The sequence below is a fragment of the Dipodomys spectabilis genome, unplaced genomic scaffold (assembly GCF_019054845.1).
Source record: "Dipodomys spectabilis isolate Male_0828 unplaced genomic scaffold, ASM1905484v1 ptg000069l, whole genome shotgun sequence".
In the NCBI taxonomy this organism is placed as follows: Eukaryota; Metazoa; Chordata; class Mammalia; order Rodentia; family Heteromyidae; genus Dipodomys; species Dipodomys spectabilis.
Genome location: NW_024870746.1, coordinates 19,697,598 through 19,721,350, shown reverse-complemented (window position 1 = coordinate 19,721,350; position 23,753 = coordinate 19,697,598). Strand labels below are relative to the sequence as shown.

Genomic DNA, 23,753 nt, shown 5'->3' with positions numbered 1-23,753 from the left:
GATTTAGTCTAAGCTGTGTATCCTTGTCTTATATCCTGGCCCTTGACTTTATTACTCTGCTTTATTACTCTCCTTCTCAGTAAATGGCTGGATCACTGGCATCCATCCCACACCAGAAAAATGCCTACCCCCTGAGCCCTTTCATTCTCCTGTCCAGCTTTAGTTCCTTCTTGGCATTTTCCCCCATGTGTAATGGTCTCTTGTCTCTGTCTCTGCCTCTCTCCTTGTTTACCACCTGTCTACCAATGGAATAAAATCTGCATGAGAACCAGGACTCTAGTTGCCTGTCTTATATGTCCACTGGATCCCTACAGAGTTCCACAGATCTGTAAAATCGACATCAAACACTTTCTGAAATAGCAAAATTTATACTAATTCCTCTATATACAAGTTAGATTTATTTTGGTCCTGAAAAGTACTTATATAATACTGACTTTTTCAAGAGGCAATATGATTTATTAAATATATCTTAGTAACAAAAAAGGGGAATACAAAGTAATTAGACATGTCTGAATTCTCTTCTGAAAGGAAAACTAGATCACTTCAGAGCAAACTTATGAAGGTCATCTTTAACACTGTTCAGCATTCAGTCTGTCCTTGCTAATAATCCCCCAGGGTAAGCAGATTCACAAGGGGATTTGCTTCTTGCAAGTAATTTAGCGTGCACTTTAGGATTTCAAGATCTAATATGAAAATAGCTTTGTTTCTTTCTTTTTTTGGGGGGGCCAGTCCTGGGGTTTGAACTCAGAATCTGGGAGCTGTCCCTGAACTACTTTTGCTCAAGGCTAGCACTCTACCACTTGAGCCACAGTGCTACTTCTGGCTTTTTCTGTGTACATGGTACTGAGGAGTCAAACCCAGGGCTTCATGCATTCTAGGTAGGCACTCTACCCCTAAGCCACATTCCCAGACTGAAAATAGCATTCTTAAAAAGAGTTTTCCAGGCCGGGCGCTGGTGGCTCACGCCTGTAATCCTAGCTACTCAGGAGGCTGAGATCTGAGGATCTCGGTTCAAAGCCAGCCCGGGCAGGAGAGACCGTGAGACTCCTATCTCCAATAAACCACCAGAAAACCGGAAGTGGCACTGTAGCTCAAGTGGTAGAGCGCTCGCCTTGAGCTGAGGGACAGCGCCCAGGCCCAGAGTTCAAGCCCCACGACCGACAAAAAAAAAAAAAAAAAAAAAAAGAGTTTTCCAAGCTGGGCATGAGGGCTGAAATCCTATCTATTCAGGAGGCTGAGATACGAGGTTTGCTGTTCAAAGCCAGCCCAGGCAAGAAAGTCCATGAGACTCTAACCACTGGAAAACTGGAAGTGGCACTGTGGCTCAAAGTGGTAGAGTGCTTGCCTGGAGCAAAACTGCTCAGGGAGATCAGCTAGGCCCTGAGTTCAAACCTCATGACCTACAAAAAAAAAAAAAAAGAGGCTTCCGTTATTCCATTACTCTTGCTATAATAATTTAGGCCAAATATCACAAGACAAGTGACTGAGGATTAAAAAGGAGAGAGACCATGCTGGTCTCTTATCTCATGCCTTCTCAGCCCTTCAGTCAAATCTGTGTAACCAATGGCTATCCTGAGATCCAAGGTACCTCTGTTTACTTTTTCATCCCCTTTAGTTGCTAGAAAAATAGGCCTACAGCACAGCAGTTCCTCAAAGCACTTTGGACGTCTCTGGCATTCTACCAATGTTATTTCTTTCCTTTCTTCTTCCACCTCCCCTCATGTTTTTCTCATTGTAGTACTCATGAAATATTGAGAAGATAGAATTGAACTGAGTTTCAGATAGACATGATTTCCTTCCCAGGGAGAAAAAGACTGTATCCATGAAAATTTAAGAAAAAACTATTCCTCATGTAAAGTTTTTTTTTTTTGCTTCCCAGATGCTATAAAGTAAGCAGCTTCTCTCTATCTTGTGTCTTTCGCCATGATCTTCACAGATCAAGTGACCACAGACCAAATTGTTGCAGCTGGGCTCACAATTAAGTTTACCTTGAGGCTCACAAAAGACTTGGTTTGGATTTTTGAGTAATGCTGAAACTCTAAGACTTTGGGGACTTACAGAGATGGATTAGAGGCTGATTATGAGATGGACTTGAGTTTTTAGGAGTCAGCAGCAGCATTCATGGTTTGGCTCTGAACTATTTTCCCCACACCAGTAGAAGCCAACCTGTGGCACTACTGGAAGGTGATGTAACCTTTAGGAAATGGGATGTAATGAAAGAATCGAGTTTACTAGTGGGGCAGGGTACACCTTGAATGGATATTGGGACTCTGGCCCCTCATTGTTTTTGCTTTCTAGCCACCAGGAGGTGAGCAGCTTTACTATGTCACACATCTACTAAAATAATGTTCTGCCTGGTCCCAGGCCACTGGCCCAAAGCAATGGACTGAGACCTCTGAAACCATGTGACAAATCTTTCCTCAAAATTGTTTTCAAAAAAGCATTTTAAAAAATGACCACAGGGCTAAGAAGGTGGCTCAGTGGTAGAATGCCTGCCTCGCATCCAGGAAGCCCTGAATTCAATTCCTCAGCACCTGCAGAAACAGAAAAAGCCAGAAATGGTGCTGTGGCTCAAATGGCAGAGTACTACACGTGAACAAAAGAAGCTCAGAGATAGTGTCCAAGCCCTGAGTTCAAGCTCCCGGACTGGCAAAAACAAATAAACAAAAATGACCGCAAATGACACTAATAATCAAGTACAGTGATTAGACTGGATGTTATCACTACTTCGTAAAACACCTCACATAATGGGGTAAGAATGACTGTAGCCTGTAGCCTGTTGTTCCTTCTTGTGTAGCCTCTTGAATGAGATCTAGTATGTGACATCACACTTGTCACATGGTCCTTGCCCACAGGTTAATAAAGAACATAAATACATTTAACATAAACTTATCTTTACAGAAATTCTAAACAGAAAATCTTAACTATAAAAATATTCCGATTTCTTTAGGATATCGACAGAATTTTGAAGAAAAAAAAGGTTCTCTCAATGCATACATTTGAAATATCTAGTAACTTCACAAATGCATGTAAACAGAAGAGACTGTGTACCTGTTTCATAAAAATGTGATAAGAGGTCCTCTTTTTCAATAAACCGTTGATAGAGCCAATTGGCAAGATCATCTGTCTCCAGAGGTACATCTTTAATTGGAAAGATCCTATTAAGAGGGGAAAAAAGGGTAAATTTGCCCTTAATTCAGAAGTGGAAATCATTCAGAACCATACATTAGCTTTGATGATAAAAAGCTGAATAAACTTACTAGCCAACTGTGCTTTTTTTTTTTTTTTTTTCCCAACTGTGCTTTTATAAGGGTTAGCCTCTTCAGCTTCTCAGGGCCTCCTGACCTTTTGAAGTTATTGATTACACAGCAGTCATTTATACATTCATATAAAAACATTCAGTCTCATATTTTGTGTTAGGTGCTGAAAAGCATACTTTTAAATTGTGCTCTGTCGGAAGTGGCACTGTGGCTCAAGCCGTAGAGCGCTCGCCTTGAGCTGAAGAGCACAAGGACAGCGCCCAAGCCCAGAGTTCAAGCCCCATGACCAACAAAAAACAAAAACAAAATAAAACAAACAAACTAAATTGTGTTCTGTCAATGAATAATTACTAGGAATGATTATGTCTCGTATGTTTGTGGATTTATGAATGAGCAGTACATAGAAGAGATAAAAATTTAAATGTAGCTAAATGAGTACATGCTCAGTCATTTAGTGAAATGCTAGATCAAATAATGCATCTTGGCATTACTTGGTGGGAAAGTCTGAGAACCAAATGAAATCTGCTCAAATTAGTGGCTTTTACTAATTATTTATTTCACGAATAGACTACTTTTTGTTTTCCAGTATTGGGGTTTGAACTCAGGACCTTTTGCTTGCCTGGGTAGATGTTCTACTATTTGAGCTATATCCCCAAGCCCCACTTTTTTTGTCAGTAGTTGGGCTTCAACTCTGAGCCTGGGTGCTGTCCCTGAGCTCTTCAGCTCAAGTCAAGCACTCTACCGCTTGAGCAACAGTGCCACTTCTGGTTTTGTGGTGGTTAACTGGAGATAAGAGTCTCATTGATGTTCCTGCCTGGGCTGGCTTTGAACTGGGATCCTCAGATCTTAGCCTCCTGATAGCTAGGATTACAGGCGTGAGCCACTGACACCCTGCCCCAGTTCTTTTTATTTTTTAAATTGGTCTCATGTTTGTGCTCAGGTCAACAAGTACTGTGATCCTATGTATACTTCCTGTGTAGCTGGGATGATAGGTGTGTGCTACCATGATCAGTTTTTTAATTGGTTGAGATAGGAGTTTTGCAGACTTTTGCAAAGGCTGCATTAATTCATGATTGTGTAGACCTCAGCCTCCCAAGTAGCTCAGACGATAGGCTTGAGCCACTACCATCTATCTAGCACACGCTGGCTTGAAACTTGCAATCCTCCTGCCTCTACCTTCCAAGTGCCAGGATTACAGACATGACCATCATGTCCAGCTAAGACAACTTTTACTAACTGGGAGTGGCTTTTGGGACACTATTCTAAAGACTCTGGGATCATGTCCTAGTTCAACAGGAAATATGATTGTGAGCATTAATGATACCAATAAAGTGAGAAGAAAAGAGGCAGTATGAGTGTTATTTACTATGAGGTTTTTGTGTTTTTCAATTTATTGGCAGCTTTTTCTCTATTTTTTTTCTTTATTAAAGACATAAGCATGTAGCTTTAAAAAAAATCTGCATTGGGCTGGGAAGGTGGCTCAGCGGTAGAGCGCTTGCCCTGCATGCACGAGGCCCTGGGTTCAATTCTTCAGCACCACATAAGCAAAAAGAAAAAAGCCAGAAGTGGCACTGTGGCTCAAGTGGTAGAGCACTAGCCTTGAGCTGAAGAGCTGAGGGACAGCGCCCAAGCCCAGAGTTCAGGCCCCACAACCGGACCCCAAAAAAAAATCTGCAAAAAATATATATGAAAAATGGCAGTCTTGCCCTTCTTTTTGTTTCTCTCTCCCCAGGGGAATCGATTCTCACCTCCTTTAAATGATTACCTTGGTATTTATGATTATGTTCCTTCTGTTTTACATGGTTTGACTTCCTGATAATGGAAGATAAGAATCAAATTGCTTCCTTTTCCTATTCACATGCACACCTTTCATCTTCCCAGTGCAGTTGTATAGTTAATTCAGTCAGCTCAATCTTAGCTGTTTTGTAATATCAAAATCTAGGCATAATCATATGAAGTAAATCCTGGCTACTTTGTCCTCTTGCCCAATTTTTATTTTCCCTAGATTAGTCATTTATATTGTTTTCCATTTGCTTCATTTTCTATATACATGCAAGTACTGCCACCATAAGCTCTGTCAGTTGCCTAGATCACGGACTGTTTGAAAGGCTAGGTAGATTTTAGATGTTGAACAATTTGGTCTCTGTCATAGCTACTAGTTCTTTCTGTAGTAATGAAAGTGGCTGGTGAGAATGTATAAACATGCTGAACTATGATTAAAAAATTTTATCTTAAAATGCCATGAAGACTGGATTTGATGCTTGCCATTTTCATTCTGTGACATCACTATCATCCTGATATGCTACACTCCTAAAATGGATACAGTGTACCCCAAATCTCAGTCTTCCTTTTTCCCTCCTCATTTCATGGAACATATCCTCCAGAAATTCTTTGAGAAAGGTTATTTCAAATCTTACATGTCTGCCACTGCCATTTCCCCCCAGTATTTCTGTAATTTGAATCTTAAATGTCCCCCAAACAGTAATATTGTGAGAGGATCAATCCTCAGGGAGGAGCTAGCTATCAGGAGGCGGTGAATCATTTAAAAGATGGAGGCTCGGGGCTGGGAAGGTGGCTCAGTGGTAGAGCGCTTGCCTTGCATGCATGAGGCCAAGGGTTTGATTCCTCAGCACCACATAAGCAAAAAGAAAAAAGCCAGAAGTGGCGCTGTGGCTCAAGTGGTAGAGCGCTAGCTAGCCTTGAGCTGAAGAGCTGAGGGACAGCGCCCAGGCCCAGAGTTCAGGCCCCACGACCAGACCAAAAAAAAAAGATGGAGGCTCTTGGGATGTTCTTAGGACGTGTCCTTGAAGTAGGTGTGGGGTCCCAGCTTCCTCTTCTCTCTTTGCTCCTTGACCTGAGGTGAGTAGTTTTGCTCCACTACACACTCTGACCATGATATCACAAGCCCCAAAATAACAGGGCCAATTCATCTTGACTAAAACTTGTAGAACTGTAAGCCAAAGAAACTTCTCTTTATAAGTTATATATAATTATATATAACAAGTATCTATATCAGGTATTTGTTAAACTTCACAAACATAGTCCTCAACCTTGGCTGCCTAATAATTTGGCTAGATATAGGATTCAGGGTTAGAAACTATTTTCTTCCATTGCTGTCTTTTTGTTTTCCTTTATGGAAGACTTCTCATTTAACTTCTAAACCTCCTATTGACATGTTCTTTTATTGTATTTTTAATTTCTAAGAGCTCTTTCATGTTCCATTTTTATAGTATGCTATTTTTGTTTTATTGCTGCAGTCTCTTATTGTTACAAGAAATTTTTACAACTATAACAGAAAAAACTTAAATATTCACAGAAGTAGAGAAGAGGGTTAAAATTGGAATTTTTGGAAGTTGTCCTTTCCTCATACTGCCTCTGTTCCTCCAAGTCACCTCCTCTGTTGGCTTTCAGAGAAATCTAATACTGGTATTAGGTTGCTAATACCAGTAATTCTTTGTTGCCTTCTCACAGTTGCAGATGTAAGGCTAAACAGCTAATTCAAGGTTCTCAGAGTGTGTGGGGCCTGCTAACCATGAGCTCACTGAGGGCAATCTGGAGGGCCCATATCAAATAGTCTTTTTTATTTTTTTTTTGAGTCTGGTCGTGGGCCTGAACTCTGAGCCTGGGTGCTGTCCCTCAGCTCTTCAGCTCAAGACTAGCGCTCTACCTCCTGAGCCAAGTGCCACTTCTGGCTTTTTTTTTCTGCTTATGTGGTACTGAGGAATGGAACCAGGGTCATTCATGCAAGGCAAGCACTCTACCACTAAGCCACCTTCCCAGCCTGTCTTTTTTATTCTTAAATGCATCCATTTCTCACTAGAGAGTAAAACTTTACTGTGGCCAGAGAAATAAGAGGGCTGGGAATGTCAGCACTCAGCACACTGACATCCCTTTACCAATGGGGACCTGGGCCTCAGCAAGGCCTGTGACTCCTTAGCACAGAGTTCCTATTTCCTACTCAGCAGGAAGCCTTCAGTGTTTGCCAGGCCAGGGAAAGAATTAGCCAGCTGCAAGGTGCAGGATCTGAATTCTGATCTGAGTTCTTCCAGAGCATATTTTGAACAGTTTGCCAAAAGTTTAGTAGCACTTTTAACCCTATGTCCACAGGTACTGATGTGGCCAGCCTTTCAGAAGCTCTACAGTGTGAATTCCCACTTCCCCACATGGGGCTCAGAATTTTGTTGCCAGCTTCCTAAGGACTGATGACAGTGGCTTCCCTTATGTTCTCTTCTTCCTTGTGAGTTTTACCTTTAAAAAACCCATTTAGACTGAGCGCCTGTAATCCTAGCTACTCAGGAGGTTGAGATCTGATGATGATGATTCAAAGCCAGCCTTAGGCAGGAACGTCTGTCTGTGAGACCCTTATCTCCAGTAAACTACCAAAAGCCAGAGGTGGAGCTATATGTGGTAGAAGGTTAGCCTTGAGCAAAAGAAGCCTTGGGAACAGAGTCCAGGCCCTGCATTCAAGCCCTAGAAATGGCAAAGGGGGAAAAAAAAAGAATACAGGTAGGTTCCTTTTTACAAACGTAGTCTCCAAGTGCTTCACACTTGGAAGAAATCAAATTATCCCTATTCACAGATGATAGAATTCTATAATTGAAGACCTTAAAGAAGCTGGCTCATGCTTAAAATCCTGACTTCTCAGGAGGCTGAAATCTGAGGATCTGAAGCTACAAAGAGGATCCATCTGTGAGTCCTTTTCATTCTCTTTAAGATTATAGCTGTCTTATGTTTTCATCTCAACATTCATCTTAATTAAATAAAAACATTCTGAGTCATGAAGATAAGCACCTTATAATTAAGCACTACAGTTTGACTGTCAGGCCTGTGCTTGTGCAATCAGTTGGTACCATGTAATACTACTGAAAGCAAAAGGCCAGAGAAGTGAGCAAAGGCATATTTAAGAGCAAAGCCTATTCTCTTACCGCTTGAAGTTGAAGACTGAGCTGTAACTCTCATAACTTTTGTCTGTTTTTATGTTTTAGCAGTACTGGGGCTTGAACTCAGGGCCTCATGCTCCCAGTCCTTATTTGCTTTAGTTAGTTTTCAGGTCGCTCTCTTGTTTCTACCCAGAACTGGCCTCAGATGGCAATCATTCTACCTCCAGTCTCCTCCATCGCTGGGGGATGACAGGTACATGCCACCACATCTAGTTTATTGATTCCAATGAAGTCTTGCTAACTTTTTGCCTGGGCTGGCCTCAAACAGCAAACCTTCTGATCTCTACTTCCCCTGTGGCTAAGATTGCGAAGTTAGTGAGCAACCATGCCTGGTCCTTCCTGTGACTTTCAATATCTATTAAAATACGAGAGGCGGGCTGGGAAGGTGGCTCAGTGGTAAAGCACTTGCCTTGCATGCTCGAGGCCCTGGGTTCGATTCCTCAGCACCACATAAGAAAAAAGCCGGAAGTGGTGCTGTGGCTCAAGTGGTAGAGTGCTAGCCTTGAGCTGAAGAGCTGAGGGACAATGCCCAGGCCCAGAGTTCAGGCCCCACGACCGTCCCCCCCCCCCCCCCAAAAAAAAGAAAGTAAAATACGAGAGGCTTCTGCTTTCTGTAATGGTAAATTCTAGACAAAAAAATGTAAGACACAACTACTGGGTAAACTGAACTGGGAGTCATTAAAAGCAGGCAGGTATTGGAGGTGAGTCAGCACAGGAAGGCCTTTTACAGCTTTTCACCTGAGAATAGTTCTTAGTTAGGACCATATAGGGAGGCCAAAACTTATACAGAACCCTGTGTAAGTCTTATTGGTTAACAAGTAGGAAGACAAGAGATTAGAGTAACAATAGCAACTGGAAATCTAGGAATCTCCAAAGGAGTAAGGTCAGACAGAGTGGAGTATAAACACTACACATGTATGAATGGGGTTGACACTAACCAGAATTAAGTCCCCCCCAGTTATTAACAACCACAATTCTGGGAATAGGAAATTCAATAATTTGTTTCTTTCTCTTTGTTCCAATTTAAATGCTCTTAAAAGGTCAATGAACTTTGTCCTGATACTAGACAAAGGGATGTGTTTTATAATCCCAGCTCCGTGGGAAACTGAGGCAGGAGGATCCTGAGATCATGACCACAAGGTTATGTATCTTAAAACTAAAAATTAAATGAAAAGATAGATTCCTTTTCCTTTTTGTTGGTCAGTCAGGGGGCTTGAATGCAGGGCCTACTCACTGTCCCTGAACGCTCAAGGCTAGCACTCTACCACTTATTTTTTAAGTGAATGCGCCATAAATTACTGAATTTTTACTTTTAGATAAAAAATTATCTAGCTGTTCTACATATATATTTTCTAGTCTAAATAGTCCTTAAGCTATAACACACAGAATAGGTAGGCACTCTTTATAAAAGTGATATATACATACATAGCCACACACAGACAGACACACACACACATATGTATATATAAGTCTGTTGTGGGGCTTGAACTCAGGGGCTGGGGGCTGTGAAATATTTCTACTCAAAGCTAGCATTCCACCACTTTCAGTTACAGCATCACTTCCAGTTTTATGGTGGATAATTAGAGATAAAGTCTTATGGACTTTCCTGCCCAGGTTGGCTTTGAACTGCAATCCTCAGATCTCAGCCTCCTGAGTAGCTAGGATTACAGATGTCTCAGACACCCACCTTGAGATGAATATTTAAAATCACATCAGATAATACATACAGCATGTTTTGAAATATGTAAGATTAACTTGGTTTCTATCAATATAAAATCAGGCCTAACTAACTGAATGAGCCATCATATTTAAGATATCCTTATGAGGAGCAAGCTAACATTAAAATAAAGGCTGAATTAAACAGAACTTTTGGTTTGGACTGAAAACCTAACTGCTGTCTGACCAGAATAGTATGGATATTCTTTTGACTAAGAAACAGCCAGGACAGCAGACCAAATGCTTATTCTCATAAGCAATCTTTTTCAAAAAGCAGAATCAGGGAACTGTGACCCATAGAACTTGCAAAGAGGAGGATAAGTAGATAAACCAAAATCAACAAATAAATGGGGGTAAGGGACTACAAAAGAATGAAAAAGTAAGAAAGACCAAAGAATGAGACAGTAAGAAGAAACAAAGAATGAGGAAATAAGGACTAGGCACTAAATCTCTATATTAAGACCACCAATCTGAAAATCATTTTAAAGGATTTCAATTCTCACTATTTAACCTAAGGCCAAGCAAGCTCTTTAAGGAGGAAGACAATAAAGATAGTACAAGATGGCCGATTTGGGCTGTCTTCCCTGTGGCATATCTATGGCATACTGCTGTGTGTCTATCTGTGTGTGTGTGTGTGTGTGTGTGTGCACGTGCGCACATGCGCGCATACTACTTTGTGTGTGTTTGCCAATACTGAAGCTTGAACACAAGGCCTTTTCAGCTCAGCTCAAGAGCTCTACCACTTAGGCCACAGCTACATTTTCAGATTTTTGGTGGCTAACTGGAAATAAGACACTCAGGGGCTTTCCTACCAGAGCAGGCTTTGAACAAATTCTTAGCTCTCAGCTGCCAGAGTAGCTAAGATTACAGGCATGAGCCCCGGGTGCTTAGGGCACCCTTGCTCTTTTAATAAACTTTTCTATCATCTTTACTTTTTAAAAAAGAGCAATCTACTTCTATAACTGATTATTGTGTACCCTAGGATTAAAATATTAAAATGAATAATCCTCTAATACAATAAAGGAACAAAAGTAGTGAATATCAGGGAGTTCTCTTGGAATCAAATAAGAAGTGTTATTAGAGGGTTTAAAGAAATAAATCTAAACATATCAGAAATAAACCTTAAGAATACCAATAGCTAAACAAATGGAAAATAGCTCCTCATTTTTGAGAAACAAAAAACTGTACTACCAGTAATATAAAATGTGCATTTAACAGAATATCTCACCAAAATCCATAGAATTTGATTTAAAGTACTAGACGAACCCAGGGCCTCATGCATGCAAGGCAAGCGCTGTACTTACACTTTCAAAAAAGATGTAAAACAATGAATAGATGGCACTCTCTATATTCAAGTTAGAATATTTGAATTTTAAGCCATCAAGGTACCAAAATATGAGCCAAAAAACCTAATTAAACTCTAAATTCGAATGTGTCAACTACACATAAGGAACCAAGCATAGATGGAGATGCTGGGATAATCAATTCTTGGTTTCAAAAGATTAGTACGAGAGCAAAGTGATGAAAGAATTAAGCCACCAAATATGGCAAGTGTTGTATAAAGAGTTTGAAGAACTATTATATGAGTTTAAATGAATGTTTGTGTTCATTTATGGCACAGATTATGGAACAAAGTATCACTTGAGTTTTGTTTAAAAGAGCTAACAATTAAAAACATTTTAAACTAACACTGCATATAATTTTCAAAAAGCAAAGTATACTATGATAGGCAATGAAAAAGTAATTTCCCTTTTCCTTTCCTTCCTAGATCCCTGTATGTCAGATGCAATCCCATTCTTCTAACGGTATCTTTTGCTATTTGCTTCCATCTAGCTTAATAACATCTGAGTGTTACTATTTAGGGATGATCCCATTGCAAATGTGCTCACTGCTTCCTGCTATGGAAGATAAGTATCTGCGTATCTTCTACCATTTCTTCTCTTTCTCGTTCCTCTTCCTCCTCGATTAGATAACTAAAACTTCCTTCTCCTCTTTAACTGACTTTAACTGTTGCCCCTCTGTATATGACTTTTATAATAACAATTGTTCAAAAAGTTATTCTCTGAAGCCGGGCACCAGTGGCTAGGATTATACCTGTAATCCTAGCTACTCAGGAGGCTGAGATCTGAGGATCATGGTTCAAAGCCAGCCCGGGCAGGAAAGTCCGGGAGACTCTTTCCTTGTTTATTTATTTTTTAGGTTCTGGTTGGGGGGCCTGAACTCTGGGCCTGGGCGCTGTCCCTCATCTCTTCAGCTCAAGGCTAGCGCTCTACCACTTGAGCCACAGCACCACTTCCGGCTTTTTTTCTTTTTGCTTATGTGGTGCTGAGGAATCAAACCCAGGGCCTCATGTATGCAAGGCAAGTGCTCTACCACTGAGCCACCTTCCCAGCCCTCCATGAGACTCTTATCTCCAATAAACCACCAGAAAAACCAGAAGTGGCACTGTAGCTCAAGTGGTAGAGCATTCACCTTTAGCTGAAGAGCTCAGGGACAGCGCTCAGGCCAAGAGTTCAAGCCCCACAACCGACCAAAAAAAAAAAAAGTTATTCTCTGAAAAAAAAAACAACTTCTTTCTCTGTGCTCACTTGGTCCTTTTTAACTATGACTATGATTATATTTATTATTTTATGGCCTCTGTATTTTCTTAAGTGTTTGTTTCCTGTAGTCAACTGTGTTATACTCATCTTTGCATACCCAATGTAAAAGCCAGTGCCTGGTCTTTAATGGTAACTCACTTTTGCTGAACTGAATTAAACTGACAGTGCTAAGAGTGGCTCAAATGGGACTATGCTTGCCAAATAAGCACAAAGCTCTGAGTTAAAACCCCACTATGACTAACCGCCCCCCCAAACTAAACTGACAGTAATCTGCTGGCATAAAACTTTATGAGGTACCACTTGTAGATAGTCATTGATACCATGGGCTTAGTGAACTGACACTATCAGAGTTAGAAAAGAATAGCTGTGCAATCCAGAAACTACTTGTATCCAAAAAAAACAAAAAAACAAAAAACACCACCCAACAACAACAAAACAAAAAGCAAAAAAAAAAAAACACCTTATGATCGAGTACAGGCACCATCAAATATTATATTTCAGAATACCTCCCAGCATTCATTTCCCCACAGTTTTACCCTGAGCCATTATCCCAAGGTAAGCTGCTTAGGCCTAATCTTCAATACTAAACCATAATAGCTATATAGATCCCACTAGAACCATTACAAATGCTTTAGAAACCACTGTGTTATCTGAAAACAGAATTCAGAAAACCAGATGTTAACTTTTATCTATTTTTTAAAAGAAGGAATAAATGAAGGCAGACATTTCCAGAGACTCTACAGGTAGCAAACCTATAATAATACTAGGAAATACTGTTGCATGACCTTAAAGTTTGTTATTTAGAAGGAAGATGGCAAATAGCACATAGGTTTCTGCTTTGCTTCACAGTCAGGGATAACTGAGCACCTTGCCCTGGAATCCTGCTTGCTGCAACAGACTAAGCTACATCATACTAGATTAGCAGTCCTTGACCCCCTACACACCCAACAAGCTGTGGGGCTTGAACTCTGGGCTGTCCCCCAGCTCTTTTGCTAGTATTCTGACACTGAGCCACAGCGCCATTTGCAGCTACACCACACTAGAATGCCACTTGAGAATACAAAGAATAAGATGGCACTGCTTAGAATCAAAACTATGGATGTGACAGTTTTCTTCTGCTAGAGGGGAAATGCCACTTTTAGCTCAAGAATGCTCAAAGATTTTCTCATTTGTAGATAAGTAATCTGGAGCTTGCTGAGGGTAGTCAACTTCTAAGCACGTTCCAATGTGCCACTTGAGTGGGTGACACATTAGGGTTATTCATAGCTAATAAGGAAAGTAGACCAAAAACATGATTCTCAATGTGTTAAAAAACAATAGCTTCACTTTTATTATATATTGATTTTACTCTATTCTAACTCTTACATCAAAAAGTTATATAAGCCAGGCGCTGGTGGCTCACGCCTGTAATCCTAGCTACTCAGGAGGCTGAGATCTGAGAATCGTGGTTCAAAGCCAGCTGGACAGGAAAGTCCTTGAGACTCTTATCTCCAATAAACCACTAGAAAAACGGAAGTGATGCTGTGGTTCAAGTGGTAGAGCACTTGCCTTGAGCTGAAGAGCTGAGGGACAGCGCCCAGGCCCAGAGTTCAAGCCCCATGACTGACAAAAAAATAAGTTATATAAATTTTAGCAGGGCGCCGGTGGCTCATGCCTGTAATCCTAGCTACTCAGGAGGCTGAGATCTGAGAATCACAGTTCAAAGCCAGCCTGTGCAGGAAACACTGTGAGATTCTTATTTCTAATAAACTACTCACAAAACTGGAAGTGGCACTGTGGCTCAAGTGGTAGAGCACTAGCCTTGTACTGAAGGGCTGAGGGACAGCGCCAGGCCCAGAGTTCAATCCCCACAACAACAACAACAACAAAAGTTTTATAAATGTTAACCCCAAGAGCTCAGTTTTACAAAGAAAACACAAGAACATAATTTAAGCTAGTTCAATATCTTTGATTTAAAAGAAAAAAAATCTATTTAATATCTATTAAATGTTATGCATTTTAAATGTGAACTTATAAATTTTTTATAACTATGAGATGAAAACACTTAGGTTGCAACCAACTAAGTCCTGATTCTAAATTGAGTGGACAATTTCATTTTCCAATTAATTTTTTAAAATTAGGGACTTAATAAATGTACACTGTAAAAAACAAAAGCGCTCAGTAAGATAATAAGAAGTAGGAGCCTCTACCCAGAGACACATAGCCAATGGCTGAATACCTTCCTGTTTTTCTGTTGCAGAGGAACAAGGATGGGGATGGAAGAACATTACCTTTAAAACTCTTTTGGTCTGTTTGAAGTACTTCCTGCAGAAGCTCCAATTAAATTATAAACAAGCTTTCCAGCATTGATTTTAGAATTTGTCCCAGTTTTTAAGATGTTAATATGTGAAAAATGTACTTTTTCTTTTCTTTTTTTTTTTTTTTTGGTCTGTCATAGGGCTTGAACTCTGGGCCTGGGTGCTGTCCCTCAGCTCTTTAGCTGAAGATAGGTGCTCTACCACTTGAGCCACAGCACCACTTCCATTTTTTTGATGGTTTATTGGAGATAAGAGTCTCATGGGCTTTCCTGCCTGGGCTGGGTTTGAACTGTGATCCTCAGATCTCAGCCTCCTGAGTAGCTAGGATTACAGGTGAGCCACAGGTGCCCGGATTAATTTATTAATTATGGTACACTGTGCCATTTTCATTACTTGAATTTGGCATTTAAGACGTGAAAGTACCTCATCTATATGAGCTATACTTTAAATATCACTTGTATAACTGCTAAATATAAGAAATATAAGATCGGGGCTGGAAAGGTGGCTCAGTGGTAAAGTGCTTGCCTTGCATGCATGAGGCCCTGGGTTCAATTCCTCAGCACCACATAAGCAGAAAAGGCCGGAGGTGGCGCTGTGGCTCAAGTGATAGAGTGCTAGCCTTGAGCTGAAGAGCTGAGGGACAGCGCCCAGGCCCAGAGTTCAGGCCCCATGACCAACAAAAAAAGAAAAAGAAAGAAATGCACGCACGCATGCACGCACACACGCGCATGCGCACACACACACACACACACACACACACACACACACACACACACACACACACACACACACCTATTTTACCTTTTCACTTATCTTTATTCCCTCAAATGAATTTTATAACTATTTTGTCAAGTTTCCTGAACAACCATTCTGGACTGTGACTAGAATTACATTAAAAATTATAGATTCATTTGGAGTAACAAACTATAATTTTGAGTTTTCTCTTCTTTCCTTATTAAGATTATTTTATGTTTTAATATTTTACATAATACACAATGACAAGTGAAGTGATGTTCAAGTCTTGCTTCAATTTGGGTCATGGCAATAAAAGAGGAAATATCCTTGGTCTTAAGTTGGTACTTGTTGAAGGGGTAAGATTGGGGACATGAGGCTTCATTTATAGGCTGTTACACCATTTAATTAAGAAAACATTGGGGCAAAAATGTCAAAATGGTAATATATATATACTTTACATAGGCAGTGAGCATATTTGTCTTAAAGCATAGATATTTCTTCTCTGAATTAAAACCCCCAAGTTGAAAAGTTCTTGCCTCAAGTCCATAATTGAATACCCTTTCCAAAGTAACCAATTCTGCCATCAAATCAGACATGACAACATTGTTTCTGCTTTAAATCTATCTATGCCACTACACTTAAGACTTCATTTTTTTCTTCAATTTTTTAAAATAAAAAGGATCATCTTTAACTTACTGTCCCAATTTGGAGCGAAGCAGACATTTATATTAAGGAGAGGAATTATTGTTCTTTTTACCCCTTTGAACACTCTTGCCTACGATTAAAATCTAATCATGCTTAGTTTGCTGATTATTTAACAGCAGTATACTGTGTCTACTACCTATTTAATAGTAATAAGCTGTCTTCCAGTTTAACTAAAGTAAAAAGGGGAAGGGGAAGGAAAAGTTCTTTCTTCTCAGATGTTTTCCATAGTTAAGCCTTAATTCCTCTTGTAAAACAAGCTTTACTCCTCCCTTTCTCCCTCCTGTTTTTTAGTTTTTTGACACAGAATCTCACTACCATAGCAGGCTGACCTTGAACTCTAGATCCTCCTGGCCTTGAACTCAATCCTCTTGCCTCAGTCACAAAGTCTTACAAATTCCTGAAAGAAAAGGAAAGTATATTTCCTCACCTGTCCCATGAGTCCTAGGGTATGCATACATAAATAACTGGGTATAATGTGCACTTTAATGAATTTTTCAGAGTATTATTCCATATCTTAATTTAATCTCTACAAACCCAACACAACAAAGCTTTCTTTTGAAAAAAATTTTATGCCTAGCAATAACATTTCTATTAACATACTTCCGTGAAACTTCTTTTTAATCATTGGAAGTATTATTCTGTATCAAATCAAATGGTCCTCATTCTCTATCACCAATATAGTTTTATTTTCTAAGATACAAATTCTTTATTTATGAGTCATAATTTTGAGAACACAATGAATGCTATGAACCTTCTCTGTAAAAAATCCTACATTATACACAAAGTTTGCATATAAATTCAGCAAAAAAAATTCTGAGATCTATCCATGAGCCCAAATGGTAAAGAACTGTGTTTCAGCTGAATTTAAGAGTCTTATCCTGGGGCTGGGAAGGTGGCTCAGTGGTAGAGCGCTTGCCTTGCATGCCTGAGGCTCTGGGTTCGATTCCTCAGCACCACATAAGCAAAAAGAAGAAGACCGGAAGTGGCACTGTGGCTCAAGTGGTAGAACACTAGCCTTGAGCTAAAGAGCTGAGGGACAGCGCCCAGGCCCAGAGTTCAGGCCCCACAACCGGACCCCCCCCCAAAAAAAAGTCTTATCCTTACTCTTGTTAAAGTAATTCTCCTAAAAATGGGCCAGTTCTTCAGTTTTTAAGATCCTTTATCATTTATTTTTTTCTGATTATCTACAAGTAAATTCCATCTATTTCCTGCCAGCTTAGGCAAGAAAGTCCAGGAAACTCTTATCTTCAACTAAGCAAAAATCAGAAGTGGAGCTATGGTTTTAGTGGCAGAGCACTATTCTTGAGCAAAAAAGCTCAGGGATAGTGCCCAGGCTCTTAGTTCAAGCCTCAGGACAATATACGCACCAAAAAAGGCAAGTAGGGTTAACTATAACTGAATGGCTGGATACTAGAATATTTCTTTTAGTTCTTCAGGGTACAGTTTGCTAAAAATATCATGTATATTCAGTGCAAATGCAATCTATCTGTATGCTACACATATCCAACTACCATGTAACCCTAGTTTAGACATTAACACTGAACTTTACTGATAATATTATTCCTAGAGCAATTCTTCCAGGGCCTAGCACATAACCTTTTATATAGTGCTCAGCAACTTAAGAAAGATATACAGCATTCACGGAGTAAGAATCAAAGCAGTCTGAAGAATTATACTCTTATAGCTGGGTGTGGTGGCTCATGCCTGTAATCCTAGCTACACCAGAGGCTGAGATTGTGAAGATTATGGTTCAAAAATCAGTCCAGGCAAAACAACCTGTGAGACCTCCATCTTAACCAATAATAATCTAGGAGTGGTGGTGTATATCTGTGATCTCAGCTATTTGGGAAGTGTAAATAAGGAAGGAAGAATGCAGTCCTGGCCAGCCCAAGTAAAAAGCAAGACCCTATTCAAAGGATAACAAAAGCAAAAAGGGCTAAGGATGTGGCTCAGGTGGTAGAGTTTCTGCCTAGCAAGTATGAAGACCTGAGTGTACCACCAAAAAAAGAAAAAAAAAAAAGAATTACACTCTACTATTATGTTATGCATGGACTACCCAATTTGGCAATGTAAGTCAAACAGTAAAATCAACTGTAATTTTATAGCCACTTATCATACATCAAAAGTCCAAACTAGAATTTTTTTTTTTGATGTCAGTACTTAGGCTTGAACTCAGGGCCTGGGTGCTGTCTGTCCCTTAGCTTTTTTGTTCAAAGCTGGCCATAGCTCTACTTCTGGCTTTTTAGTAATTAATTGGAGAAAAATATTATGGACTTTCCTACCTGGAATGGCTTCAAACTGTGATGCTCAGATCTCACCCTCTTTTTTTTTTTTTGGGTCCGGTCATGGAGCCTGAACTCTGGGCCTGCTGCTGTCCCTCAGCTCTTCAGCTCAAGGCTAGCACTCTACCACTTGAGCCACAGTGCCACTTCCGGCTTTTTTCTTTTTGTTTATGTGGTGCTGAGGAATTGAACCCAGGGCCTCATGCATGCAAGGCAAGCACTCTACCACTGAGCCACCTTCACAGCCCCAGATCTCACCCTCTTGAGTAGCTAAAATTACAAGCATGAGCCATCAATACCTGGCTAACATTTACTTTTTTTTGGTCAGTTGTGGGTCTTGAACTATGGGCCTAGACACTATCCCTCAACTCTTCAGCTCAAGGTGAGCACTCTACTTCTGGTAGAAGTGGTACCATAGCACCACTTCTGGTTTTCTGGTGGTTAAGTAGAGATAAGAGTCTCATGGACTTTCCTGCCCAGTCTGGCTTTGAACCAGTATCCTCAGATCTCAGCCTCCTGAGTAGCTAGGATTACAGGTGTGAGCCACTGGTGCCTGGCTAACATTTACTTTTTTTTTTTTGGTCCGGTCGTGGGGCCTGAACTCTGGGCCTAGGTGCTGTCCCTCAGCTCTTCAGCTCAAGGCTAGCACTCTACCACTTGAGCCACAGCGCCACTTCCGGCTTTTTTCTTGTGTGGTGCTGAGGAATCGAACCCAGGGCCTCAAGCATGCAAGGCAAGTGCTCTACCACTGAGCTACCTTCCCAGCCCCCTAACATTTACTTTTAAGTTACAAAATTTAAGTTTTAAATCCCTCCAACCTGTCCTTATATTTACATATAAATATTCTTCCAACTACATACTTATAGAATGCTGATTAAACATGTGATGCACATGAAAACAAGCTAGCTATGTGCTATTGATGGCTATGCAATTTGAGCAATTTTCCTTTCATCTTAGTGTCCTTTATGGGTACTGTTATCTTCCTTGGGACTAATTCCTCACATTTTAAGTTAGTTACTTTGCTGAGGTGTCTGACAGGGAGATGAAAGCTAAATGGCCTATCCAAGCCTTATCCATGTCATGCTTTAATATGAACTTTCACAAATTTACAAGAAACTCCTTCCAAAAATGTACATTAAAAAAAATTTCAAGAAGCTAGCAAGACTACTCAATAAATATTTTTTCTTTTATTTATGCACATAGGATGGTCTTAGCAAAATATTAAAAAATATGTAAGAGTAAGTCATATCTACGTTATCAGTTTACTCACTCAGCATTTTTTTTTTTTTTTTGAAATCAGGGCCTGGGCACTGTCCCTGAGCTTCTTTTGCTCAAGGCTAGCACTCTACCATTTGAGCCACAGCACCACTTCTGGCTTTTTCTGTTTATGTGGTACTAAGGAACTGAACCCAGAGCTTCATGCATGCTAGACAAGAACTCTACCTCTATGCCACATTCCCAGTCCTCACTCAGAAAATTTTATGTGGATTAATCATTTCAAAACAAAGTCCACTTCTATTAACACATATCTAGGTAACCCAAGTGAGTATATGTTTATTTCTGACATCATAGTGTCTGAAATCACAGTATATGCAGAATACCACTTTTAGAGATCTATATTACTTGGTGAAAACTACTTCAAACAAATGAATGTTTCATATTAAACATTTAGCATAAGAGTAATTTTCATTCCTGCAACCATGAATCATGAGATGTAATTCAAGCTGGCAAGAGCAAGGCCCCAAGTTCAAATTCCAGTGCCACCAAAATAATTTAAAAATTTACACTGTCCTGAGGTAGTATGGCTGTATATATAGTGAGTACTAATGAATAATTCTTACCTGTAATGTACATGTGTAACTGTTGGTTTCCTGTACCCAAGGATCCAGGTTTGAATATCTATAGGCTCAGCTTTGGGATAAGCTATGGTTGTATCTATTATCCACTGGAGGCCTTTTGATTTGCTCTCTGAGAAATAAAAAAAATGATTTAAGATTGGATCAAATTTTATGCTATCTAAGACAAACAATACAATATATTTTATTTGAGCAGCAAAAAGTTTATCAATATAACTTCTGCTTTAAAAAACAGAATTCTGGTTCTATAATGCACTTATGATTAAATTTAAAACTGTAAATTTTAAATTAAATATTTCTAGCCAGATGCTGGTGACTCATGCCTGTAATCCTAGTTACTCAGTAAGCTAAGATCTAAGGATTGAGACTTGAAGCCAGCCTAGGCTGAAAAGTCCATGAGATTCTTATCTTCAACTAAGTGAGAAGAGATGGAATGACTCAAGTAGTAGATTGCCAGCCTTGAGTGAAAAAAAATCAAGCTAGAGTACCAGTTCAAGCCCCAGTACTAACAAAAAAATTAAACTAATTTAATTAAAATTTCTTATTATAAAATGAACGAACTTTGAACAAATAATACAACACTATTATTTACTACATATGTACCATGAGAGTATTCCATATACTCATAGACTATTACTTATACTTATTATAATGCTGTATTTTGTCACTGTTATAAAAGTGGCTATGAAGAAAAAGGTTAGAAGTTAAAGCATCATATCACAAAAATGAAAAAAGAGTTCTAATCAAAACCAAGCAATTCCCTAAATGAAATGTAATATAATACAAACACCAAAATCTGCAATGTTTAGGTGAAAGGGTAATAGAAATAAGCATTTGTAGACATTTCAGTCAGTCAGAAGCTCCTCCAATTTTAGCCTTCCTGTCCTTCAGAAGGAGTAAAAGTGCTGTCAGAGGGGTTGGGGAAATTCTATTTAGTCCTCTCCTTTGTAACTTAAAAGTGTAATAGTAGCTGGCTGCTGATGGTTCATGCCTGTAATCCTAGCTACTCAGGAGGCTGAGCTCTGAGGATTCTGGTTCAAAGCCAGCCTGGGCAAGAAAGTCTGTGAGACTCTTATCTCCAATTAACCACCAGAAAACCGGAGGTGGTGTTGTGGATCAAGTGGTAGAGTGTTCGCCTTGAGCTAAAGGGCTCAGGGACAGTGCCCAGACCCAGAGTTCAAGCCCCACAACTGACAAAAAACAAAATAAAACAAAACAACAACAAAAAAGTGTAAGCCGTTCTGTTTAAAGTACCAAAGATTTGAAAAAAATAAATAAATAAAGTACCAAAGAGATTAACAACAACTATAACAATAACAACAACAACAAAACCCTCACAGGAAGTAGCACTATAGCTTAAATGGTAGAGCCCTAGCCTTGAGCACAAAGAGGCTCAGGGACAATGACCAGGCCCAGAGTTAAAGACCCACAACTGACCAAAAACCAAAAACAAACAACAACAACAAAACCCTCTAATTTTCAAGCCTAAATCTAAATGCACATTAAGAATCAATGAACTATTTTTTTTGCTTTCATACAGTAAAATCTGGCCATAAATTCTTTAAAGATTTTTGAACAACATTCTGAAGGAGGAAAAATAACCTTTAGAAGAAGTTTTAAAAAAACCTAAAACTCATTTAAAAGTAACTTGCTGGGGGAGGGGCACACGACTATAATCCCAGCACTATGTGGGAAGATTGTGAGTTCAAGGCTAGCCTGGAAAACATAGCAAGACTCTGTCTCAAAGCAAACAAATAACAAAAAAACAAACAAACAAAACCCAACCCCCACCATTAAAGGAACAGATTCTGTGTAAAGATTTTAACAAGTTACCAGTTATATATTCTGGGTAAAGCATACTGATAATCTCTGAGATACATCTGAAAAAAAAAAAAAAAAAAAACCAAACCAAACCAAACCCACAAGATGGATGGAGTGAAGGGTAGAGAGAAATGTGAGAAAGCAAATATAGCAATTTCTTATAGAATCTAGTTGGGCAGTTTATGTATAATCTCTGTAAATCCTTTGGATTTTATTTGAAAACTTTCATAATAAAATAAAGGAAGAAGCTTTCAGCGTCCCAGTTAATATGTAATGAATCATACACCAAACACAAAAAACACAAATGCTTTTCAAGTTAACCAGGTAGGCTAACCAGATAGTTGACCAGATAACTGTGATTTATTTGCATCACATATTACAAGAAATGGAAAGTCATGGTTTGTATTTACAGGGGATAAAACACTAGCTCAGGCTGGAAAGTATGAGAGACTCATCTCCATCCACAAATTACTCAGAAACAGCTAAAAGTGGCACTGTGGCAAGTGGCAGAGTGCTAGCCTTGAGCAAAAGAAGCTCAGGGACAGCACCCAAAAGCCCTGAGTTCAAACTCCAAGACTGGCAGACAAACAATCAAAAAAACAATACTTGCTAATACAAACATTAAGGAAAACAGAATACAGAATATCAAAACATAAAGAAGAAAGTAGTCTAATACAGGTCAAACTAGTTTTCAGAAATAATGACCTTTACTAAACTGCTACAATTTTAAAAAATTAAGGTAACAATAAAGTATTTTGCTATAAAGAGAAATTGTCTCTCCAAAAGAAAACCATCTTCTTTACTCCTAAGCAACTGGTATGACATTTGCCCCTTCCTTTGAGACTTAGAACACCACAAGGTCAAGGTAGTGACCAACGGACTATTTAGACAATAGTCTGCCTTAGTGAGACTAATTCTGTTTGAAAGACCTTTGCCTTCAGCTTTGGCTTGGCAACTGCCAGTGTCTCTCCATCAGTGAAGCTGGAGTGAAGCTATTTTGAACTTTCCTTTTCTATTAAAAGACTCTTTCAATTTGTCTTTTTAATGGATGATGAAAGATAGTTGACTGCCAAGCAGTTCCTTGAAAAAAACGAACAAACAAATGAACAGAAAAACTCAGTGCAATCTAATGGGCATTATTTCTACATCCTCTTTTTAGCACCATTTAAAATGTAGTTTTGAGAGTCAATAGTTCAATCTTTATTTTATTCAAAGAATATTAAAATAACAAAATGCTACTAGGGAAAAAGGCCTGGAAAATATCATTCAGCTTCTTAATTTATAACTTTTCCCTACATTTTTATAGTGGTAGTGGCTTTCAGCTTGTTCAAAAGACTAGTTTAGTTGACACAAACACTTTCTGCAAACCTTCACAAGACAATTTTGTCTATTGATGACTGCCTACATATTCTTTTCCATAAAAGAAATTACTTTAAAGAAGGGGAAATTCAACTAGGTTCTACTTACTGGCTTACTCATATAATTCCACCTATTCTGTTGGCTCAGATGTCAAGAATCACAGCCTAGGCAACAAAGTCTGG

The 23,753-nt window shown here is 39.3% G+C and overlaps 1 protein-coding gene across 1 annotated transcript in view; it reads right to left on the bottom strand.

Annotated features, from left to right (window-relative positions):
- The window catches only part of Lpgat1 (lysophosphatidylglycerol acyltransferase 1), a 76,975-nt gene that overhangs the window by 4,806 nt on the left and 48,416 nt on the right, over positions 1-23,753 (bottom strand). The window contains exons 6-7 of the mRNA XM_042681496.1: positions 20,377-20,503; positions 3,052-3,158 (exon numbers count right to left, since the gene is read on the bottom strand). Of these exons, the coding sequence (XP_042537430.1) occupies positions 3,052-3,158; positions 20,377-20,503 (234 nt within the window). The remainder of the gene's footprint in view (positions 1-3,051; positions 3,159-20,376; positions 20,504-23,753) is intronic.